This window comes from Nelumbo nucifera, chromosome 2, assembly GCF_055504915.1.
Source record: "Nelumbo nucifera cultivar China Antique chromosome 2, China Antique-T2T, whole genome shotgun sequence".
Classification (NCBI taxonomy): Eukaryota; Viridiplantae; Streptophyta; class Magnoliopsida; order Proteales; family Nelumbonaceae; genus Nelumbo; species Nelumbo nucifera.
Genome location: NC_142650.1, coordinates 49,101,304 through 49,110,892, shown reverse-complemented (window position 1 = coordinate 49,110,892; position 9,589 = coordinate 49,101,304). Strand labels below are relative to the sequence as shown.

General features: G+C 36.4%; 1 protein-coding gene and 1 non-coding gene across 2 annotated transcripts; both read right to left on the bottom strand.

Annotated features, from left to right (window-relative positions):
* Positions 1-98: 98 nt before the first annotated feature.
* Positions 99-171, bottom strand: TRNAK-UUU (transfer RNA lysine (anticodon UUU)). The gene has a single exon. It is a non-coding gene; the product is annotated as a tRNA-Lys (tRNA).
* A 612-nt stretch (positions 172-783) lies between these two features.
* On the bottom strand, positions 784-4,865 carry LOC104602451 (elicitor-responsive protein 1-like). Its single transcript, XM_010266136.2, has 5 exons — positions 4,575-4,865; positions 4,370-4,435; positions 4,087-4,228; positions 1,504-1,639; positions 784-1,107 (listed from the first exon to the last, which is right to left on the bottom strand). The coding sequence occupies exons 1-5, from the start codon at positions 4,639-4,641 to the stop codon at positions 1,054-1,056; spliced, it is 465 nt and encodes a 154-aa protein (XP_010264438.1). The 5' UTR covers positions 4,642-4,865; the 3' UTR covers positions 784-1,053.
* Positions 4,866-9,589: the final 4,724 nt, after the last annotated feature.

Genomic DNA, 9,589 nt, shown 5'->3' with positions numbered 1-9,589 from the left:
AGTTCAACATTGGCAAAACCCAGAATTCTCAAAATATTTTAATTTTTGCCAAAACAAAACCCTCGGACTCAGAATTGGGGATTCAAATAAAAATAGAACGCCGTCTGTGTGAATCGAACCCACGAACACGTGGTTAAAAGCCACGCGCTCTACGGGCTGAGCTAAGACGGCTGACGATTGTTATTGTCTATTTTATAGTTCTTATTCTATTAAAATAATAAAATTGCCAAGATAGAAAATACTAATTTTAAATGTTTTTCTATAATTCAACTTGGGTTAGTTGCGACGTCGAAAGGATAATTGATCACAAACGTCGAAGTGATCCAATAGACTTGCCACTACCTTGTTCAGTTGTTCACCTATTTTCTTTGCATTCTGGTCCTCACGCGAGATTCTATAGTTATATTTTCTTCTGTCTAAGTTGCTTCTTTAGGCCGTCTACTGTTTCTTCTTCACAAATATGGGAATCAATCGATAGCTTTGGAACATCAGATCATAATTAAAAGTAGTTCCGATTGTTGTGAATTGTGATGAATGAACACCACTGTAGAGTTGCATCTCAAATATAAGAGAGGCTCTCATCCATTTTTCAATCAATAAAAAAAAATCAGATACTATTATTATTATTATTCAAGGGATTTTTATTTTTAACTTTTTTTTTGACAAACTGATCTTACAAGTACAACCCATCCAATTGTGGGCTCCAACGCTTAATTGAACCATGCAACAACAAGTAGAAAAGAAAACCATGGAGGCCCATGCATCCTGTATCCCCATCAGGCCTTAGCCAAATAACCAATCTAGCCATATATTAATGATGATGAGGTGCAACCTGTTTATATTTGATAGTTGTCCTTCAACATACACTAGCCATTAATTACAAGAAACCGATTACAATTTTTGAGAGGATTAATTTTTATATAATTTTTCTATTGGTGCTCCAATCTCATCTCTCTGTCTGCATAAATATCATATTGGATTTTATTGAAAAGAATACACACAGCATTGTTCTTAATGACAATCATATCTGGACTCTATAATAAGAAATCATGTTTACAAGGAGCTTTGTTTCCATCCACCCTGACCTTCGTAATTTTCATCTTCCACCTAAAAAGATAAAAAAAGAAAAAATGATAAATTGTAATTTTAGTGTCCAAAGCAAAGCATTAGATGAATAATTTCTGTTTCTGCACAAGCCACGATGCACCGGTGAATGCAATATTTTTCAATGTAATGTTTTTATTTGAAACATTTAGGGTTTATCAATACAAATTGATGAGAAATATGTATTATCACATCACATCACATATGAGAGTGAGTCCAACTAGATGATTAGACTCCGCTCCGTGGAGCAAGAAGTGCATATATATTTTTAAGGTTTGCTTGTTTCAAGTATGAACAGTTTCAAGTAACATCTGTATTTATCAATCCAAAACGTTTCTGATAGAAACAGTAATACCAAAAACAACAACATATAGGTTGGTCCTGGGTGCATAATTATACCTTCTTGGTGAAACTGACGCCCACCCGAATCTCTCCCTCGTAGGTCTTATCGGCGAGCACAAGCCTATATTTGCGGGGTGGAAGCTCGGCCTTTCCCACGTCAATGCCCAGAGACAGTACATCCTTTATGTAGATTCTGTATATCCATAATTAAACTTAGAACCACTTTCCGTTTATTTGTTTATTAACAAAATTTCTTTATGAACATTTATTTATATGGTGATTATTAAAATCAGGTATTTGATATGCATTCACCAAATGGGTATGAATCTGATGGTTGTTTCATCTCTACGTGGATACTTACCAAATATCAATGAATGGATGTTTATTTACTCTTTTTTTGGTGATTATTTGCTAAAACACCCCTATAGTTTTCAACCAAATTGCTTAATCGACTTTTAAGGGAGTGAAAGTGATGGCTTTAATCCTAATGTCTGTTTAAACAACTTTAAACAAAAGAAACCCACTCCACTGATCAATTTGGTTCTCTGTTTGAAGATGGAAGAAACGATGTTGTAGATGACGAGCCTATATGCCATTATTTTCTCTTATTCATTGTGATAAAGCCAAACATTGTTGGTAGATTTGAAACCAAACATGATTTCTTTCTAAGAACTTGATAAGAAGTGCTTTCAAAATAAACAACCATGGGACCTTACCCTTAAATATTTTTCACTTGATTTAGGTAGTGGCGTGATCATTTCTAGATGGCAATATGCATGGATCTTAATGGAAGGTTAAATAAATCTTTGGGAAATCGTCTAAAACTCACCATCTGTTTTCAATATTTCTCTTAAATTCAGTACAAATTTTCAAAATTTCTAAAATTCACCATGTCACTAACTTGACATTAAACAGACTTATGGTGTTAATATATTACCATTTTAACCTTCATAGAAAAATATAAAATATATACTTATATATTTTAATATTTAGACATAAAAAAGGAAAAGTTCAAAAAATATTTTCAAATATAAAATACATAAAAAAACAGAAATTACAAAAAATATAACAAATATAGAAATTTGAAACAAAATAAAAATTATTTTCAAATTATAGAAACTATAGAAATTGACAAACAAAATAAGAATGTAAAATTGTAGAAAATACACCAAAAATTATAGAAAAACACAGAAATTGCAAATAAATAACAAAAAATACAGGAACAATTATAGATTGTAGAAAATAGAAAAATGTAAAAAAAAATAGAAATTATAAAAAACACTGAAAAATATAACAAAACAATAAAAATGCAAAAAAAAAAAAACAAGAAAACTGAAAACTGAAAAGACCATTTTCTTCTAACTCACCAATCAAGGGTAATTTGGTTATGAAAGTTGTTATTTATGCTGAAGTGGACACCTCTGTTAAGAAGCATTAATGGTGCACTAACGGAAGGTGAGTTTTAGAAAATAAAAATTTACTGACATGGTGAGTTTTAGACATTTTGAAAAATTGTGGTGAGTTTAAGAGAAATGCTGAAAACTCATGGTGAGTTTTATGCAAATTCGCTAAATATTTTTGTAAGCTATAGAGGGTGTATTAATAAATGCAAGCAATAGGGTGGGTTTTAATAAACCCATGAAACTGTAGGAGATGTTTTAGCAAATGACTCATATTTTAAATTTTATTCATTGAACATTGAAGAAGAATAATCAGTGGGCTGCATTTAGTTCCTTAGGCTCAATTTGGAAGGAGTACAAATACAAATACAAATATGTACAGTGCAGATACATACAAAATACAAGGTTTTGCATTTGTGTTTGTACTCCTCAGAAAAAGGCTCAAGAGTATAAATACAAATATAAATCAGGCTTAATTTGCAAGAAGTACAAATACACATGTGTAGAATGCAAAATCTTGTATTTTGTATTATTTTATTTGTACTCTTTCCAAACTGTAAGTGTGAGGAAGGAATAGGCTATCTAACGTAGACAATCTTTCTTGGAATTGGAACCCTAGATTTTATATACAAGATAAACCTTAGAGTAATTGAAAAATCTGAAACGATCAGTTGATTATGTCCATTTTAAAACTTAAAGTAGCTTGGGTATGGCTACTTGAAGAGTGAAATGAATAAGAATGAAATCTCTATTTCTTTGTGTAAGAAATCAGTAAATTACCTACAGAAGAACGATATGGGAGGCGGTTTGTTCTAACCACGCCATGACAACTATACATACAGCATAAAACGTTCTACGTCTTCCATATATTTGCGTAAAGATCACAATTAAGGGACTAAGGAAACCTTCAAAGGTGGGCTGAAATCAATACTGTCTTCAACTACTTAAAAACATGAATTCATGTTTGCGAGGACTCTGTTTGTACCTTTCCTGCATTATAATCTTTTATACATATATAACCTTTTATCATTGCTTAGAGCTAGATTGTAATGTCAAATTAAAACAGTTGGGCAGCGGCCAATTGATCTTTGTGGGAGGTTGAAATGGTCAACTGAGAAGCAGGGTTTGGGTGAGTTGGAGGGAGGGTCTAAGCAAGGAGGTCAATCTAATTTAATTACGAGCCCATTTTTCTTTCAAGTTTCAATAAGCTGATAATCATCATTTACATGATTTCACTTACGTTGATTCACCGACGAAGTCATCGGCGGTGAACGTATCCTTGTCCATGACTGTGAGGGTTAGCTTGTGTGGGCCAACAACTTTCCCTGGATACTCCGCCTTGAATGTAAATTTCTCGTTCCATACAGGATTCCTGCCTTGTCCTGCATGCATTTCAAATCCTCATTTCGATCAGTACCAATACCATCTTTCGATTTTATACACCTCTCTCTCTCTCTCACATACACAGACTTAATTAAGAAAGGAGAATATCTAGCTATGTAAATTGATGATGTCTCACTGACGTCGAGCAACGGAACTCTTGCGCTCTTCCTTTCCATATTTTATGACAACATATGGGTCCATCTTAGCTGCAAGATTAAACCTGATCTTAGAGGAATGGAATATATGAAAGATTTGAACCGAATAATCTTAAAACAAAGTGGCAAAGCCAAAGCTAAAACTCGAAATCTAACACTAAAATACTGCAAATAATGAATGACTACATACCAAAAAGATCTTTATTTTGCATGCAATGCGCATCCACGAGCAGCACCTGTAGTATCCCACTAGCCATCTCTATGTTCACTCTCGATCGATAGCTTCAACAAAATTAAAACAGGGAAGGCGAAGAAGAAGAAGAAGACGAGGTGCAGCAGGGGCTCGAATAAAATTTCCAAAATCGTGTATCTCCGTTATGCAAATATGCCGAAGCTCTGTGTGTGCTCGACGGTTTTATATTACAAGAACGGGCTCCTGCAAGTAGTGGATCTTTCTTAACGGCGAGAGACAACTGAGTCTTGCCGTCTTCGAAGTCGTCGCGTTATCTAGAGAAGACTGGACCCGGTTCTAGTTTCTCCACATTCACACACACACACACCCAAATTTGACGTTGGGCGTGTGTATACACTCTGATACACGTCCACCTCTATCTAACGTATGTACACGGAAGATCAAATGAAGATCTCTATCAAAATTGATTACGTCGAAATGGAGAAGAGCTGAACGGGGAGGCGGGGGTCAAACCTGTATTTACGATACAAGCAACAAAATAATAAATAATCAATTCGGGGGTGTTATTCAATGTGATTTGTTTTCGTCGTGAGTTTTAAAATTGAAAACAAATTGTTTCTTGGGAAACATCTTATTGGTTGGAAATGTATTTTTTTTTTCTAAAACAAAAACCAAAATCAAGTTTTTGAATTTTTGGTTTGAAAAGCATGCATGGTTTTTTTAAATCGTGGAATATTTCATCATCTTTCATAAATCATACAGTTCAACATTGTTTTTGTTTTAAAAAACATCGTTTTGATTGTTTCAGAAGGTGCTCTACGACATGAATGCTTTTTGTTTTTATTTGTCATGAAATCATCACATCAGCAAAAACAAAAAACTCATTCTTGAACTCTGTTTTTTTGCTTTAAAAGGTAAAAATAAGTTGGTTTTGTTTTGTTTTTTTTTTTAAACAATACATGCATGTTTTTAAATGATCAAAATAATGTTTTTTTTAAAACAAAAAAAATTGTGTGGTGTAGAAATTATTTGATTTATGAAACATTGTATTAACTAACCAGATGAAAACAGGTTCTTCGAACCAGAAATTGAAGAATGTGTTTTCGGTTTCAGTTTTGGAAACAAAAAACATACATATAACCAAAAACATGTTTTCTATGTTTTTGGTTTTAAGAACCACTTAGCTTCCAAACAAGCTTGTTTTGTTTGTTTTTTTGCTTTCTGGAACTGGGAAAAAAAATCACATTAGAGAACACCATTTCAAAAACATGAGTTATTTTTTGAAGCAAAAACCAACTTGTGGAACACCCCCTTAATTTTTGTGAGAGGATTTCCTAAAAGCAAAATCTATGTGTAGACTCTGAAAACACAACAATCAGATGCACAACCAAAATATCTCTCCATAAATTCAATATACAAGTATAGAAGATATTCCTTATATGTGGCAGTGGCTAGATGCTTTGCTCTTACAATTTTCTTATGGTTTTTGCTTTCTGGATATCCAGGGTCTTGATCTTCATCTAATAAGAAGTTTTTAAAGCATTTTTGTAAGCTTTAAAGTTTGCTTGCTTGGTGAGTTGGTGTGAATAAAACATGGTGGCCGCCATGTGGAATGTGACTTTAAGTGAAACCATAACAAAATAACTGTATAATGAATGGCCTGGTCTACACATACATCCAGCTTGGGATTAATTTCATGTTCATTGTTTTGGAGTTAAGCCAAGCAAGTAATTAGGTCAATTGCAAAAGTCTAGTTTTATTTAATTTATTTCCTTCCGAGAAATTTCTTCCTTTACTAATGTCGATAGTTATTATGACCGAGATCTTTATCTTCTAGTCCTAACTATGATATTTAAATAGTTCAAAGTTTAGACGTGGTCATGATCATCACTCATGGTCCATGATCATGACTTAGACAAAGGCCCCTTTTTAACTCCTTTTCAATAGGGAGAGAGGGGTTTCAGAAAAATCATTTTGCCACGTCGTGGGGGCACAAGTTGTAAGCCAATAAATGCTCACCGCGCTGTACAGAAATCAGTACAGCTATCAAAATGATTGTGGAAGTAGTTAAATTACCAACTCATGGTGTGTTTGCATGAAGGCGGGTAGACAAGAAGACTTGCATGCAAAATGATAGATGTTTCCTGGAAGAAACTCTCTACCCAGAATTCAAGTATTTCTAGGACTCTACTACGTACTAGGAATTTTGTGGAACTATTATCATATATTTTCCCTCGTTTGGCTTGAATATGGTTGAGGTTGACAAAGAAATTAATGTTCTCTGCAATAAAATCGTTTCGGTATTTTGTTTGGTAGCATTGCGTTGAACATAAGGTTGCAGCTTTTGCGCAGTTTGGATATATCGGTTGGGAAATGAAATCAACTCAACCCCAGATGTTCTTGTGCATGCAAACGGGTGTATTCAGCTCTATGCATGTAATTTTAATTTGAGGGAAAGTTGTTAAGTAATTTTATGAAAGCTTTCCCTCAACTTCAACTTTCTGTTTCTTTCTAACTATTTTCTATCAAACCAAAGTACCAAACACAGCACTAGATTTCTAAAATAAAATAATCTATCCAAGGCTCCAACCTCTTCAAATTAAAGAACTGCGAAATTTGATATATTGTTAATAAATTTTAATGGCCGGAAATGACAAATGAGGCTGTGTTCAATATACATTAATTGGTTCATGGATGGAATTCCTGGGGCTTGAGTCTCCATGTCAAATGATGAAATTAAAGTAGAATATTAGATCAATTTAAATAGGAGGCATTGACTAATTAAACCAGAAAAATATAACTCTAATAATAAAAAACAACCGATTTTATTAACATCCGTCCAAACACCATAAGTTGATTCCACCAAATGGAAGATGTCCAAAGTCAAATTTGCCCAACTTGGACCATCTTCACGAGTTGAATTTTCCAAACACCCCCGAAAGAGCGGAGATCGAAAAAGAAGAATATTTGGCAGCTGGTCTTAATTTGGATATCAGATTATTGACAGCCTTGCAACTGGCCGCTCACTTGGGGCCAACCCTGCTAATACATAGAAATTTCTTAATTGTTGAAGTGATCAGCGAACAAAACAACTACACAAATTCATCAATTAATTCAGAAGGTCCAGGGATGGTGTCTATGCATAACTCATGCATTAACCCAGAATCCAGTAGCAAGTTGCTTTATTTCCATCCTCCGAATTCTTATTCGTTAGTCTTTTCCTCCACATACAACATCCAAATTTCATAAACAAACAAACACCAAAAAGTAAAGATCCTTCAACTCTAGTAGACCCCGCATGTTAAGAGCAACTAAAAGGGGGTGATCATGGACCAGGCCAGGATAGGTTGGATCTGATTAAAGAGCTCTAACCCGGGCCTTAGCACACATCAGCCTAGGCTGGGCTATTAATGATCACCCCCTTCAGGCTTCAGCTAAATAAACATGGAATGCAATTCAGAGTTGAGACTAGAAAAATCTCGAATTAGCGTGGCATACATGATCAAACTAAATTTGTATTAATTTTAGTGGGATAGTGATAAAACCCAGGAAGCAAAATAACTTCTCAAAGTCACAGATGGCGTCGTTGGGTTTCTCAGAGGAAGGGGAGGTAGTTGTTCGGGTGTCCAAAAAGCTGGTCTCCAGGTAAGCGTGGGAGGGGTAGGTGTGAGAGAGAGAGAGACAGAGAGACAGAAAGAATACTTGCTCCGAAGAGGCTTGGTGGGGGGGGAGTTCCAAGGACTTCAACCCAGTGTTTCAGAAATTGTTGAGAAGGGAAAATTAGGCCCCGTTTGGTTCACTGGAATAGGGGTTTGGAATTGGAATCAAAATCGGCTATTCCGATTCTAACTATTTGGTATGGAATTGAAATTCCATTTTCATTCCACCATTCCTGGTGGAATGGTATTCCCCCATTTGAGGGAATGGCCATTCCCTCCCCCTCCCTTGGGAATAATATCCCATTCCTACTGATTCCCATTCTTATATGAATCAAATAAACTATAGGAATAAATCATTTCAATTGTTACTGTCAACCAAATGGACCCTTAGTTGTTTTGGCCTCCTTTCCACGCTGGCTGCTGGGAGACTTTCAGGGAGATGGGCAATTTACTTGGGGGTTACGTTGAGGTAGATCCAAGGCAACCTGATCAGTTGGCAGAAACTTCATTCCATCAATCTAGTGGCTTGGGCGCGTGCGCCTATGATTTTCCGAAGTCGGTTTAGGTAGAGGTGTCAAGGGTTATGTTTGTGGTGAGAGTGTTGGTGGTGGAAGGTCTGGCTTCTCTGTTTGACAAGGGTTTGAAAATTTTAAAATGGTGGTGGTAAAGTCTTGTAGGGATTTGAATGCAGGTGCGTGCCCAACAGAAGAGGTTGCAAGAGTAGAGGCTCCACAATAGCTTGCTTCAACATTGCAAGAGCAAAGCCTCCACAATACTACTACGACCAGGATCTTTTTGTGCCCAGTGGCCATGGAGATAGGCCGAGGATATCTATCCCCCATAGTGTAAAAGGCTACGCACTAGTAAGGTACTGCAGGTCAGTAGTACGTTGTCGAGGTATATTGGCAGGGCGTTGGCAACTGTCATATCGTTGGATGAGCTTGATGGCAGTAACTTTCATCATTGGTCAATAGTAACTGATGAGGGCGGATTTGGCCCTCTAGTGAAATTATGACACCTGGCACCTCATGCCAACTAAGTGTAGCCTCTTGACAACTAGGTAGCTCGCCACTTAGGGGCAGCTCGGCACTTACAGGCAGCCTGGAGTCTTACGAAGAGCTCGCCACTTAGGGGCAGCTCGGCACTTACAGGCAGCCTAGCGTCTTACGAAGAGCTCGCCACTTAGGGGTAGCTCGACACTTACAGGCAGCCTGGCGTCTTACGAATAGCTCACCACTTAGGGGCAGCTCAGCATAGGTAGCTCGCCACCTAGGGGCAGCTCGGCATAGGCAGCTCGCCACAGGCAGCTGGCCACTCCACAGGCAGCCTGGCGTCTTACGAAGAGTTCGACAC

Excerpts from the sequence above, each read along its gene's own strand:
- LOC104602451 (XM_010266136.2), bottom strand. The coding sequence starts at position 4,641 with ATGGCTAGTGGGATACTACAGGTGCTGCTCGTGGATGCGCATTGCATG. Across the intron at positions 4,436-4,574 it reads GCAAAATAAAGATCTTTTTG|CTAAGATGGACCCATATGTT; the intron begins GTATGTAGTCAT and ends TTAATCTTGCAG. Across the intron at positions 4,229-4,369 it reads CAAGAGTTCCGTTGCTCGAC|GACAAGGCAGGAATCCTGTA; the intron begins GTCAGTGAGACA and ends AAATGCATGCAG.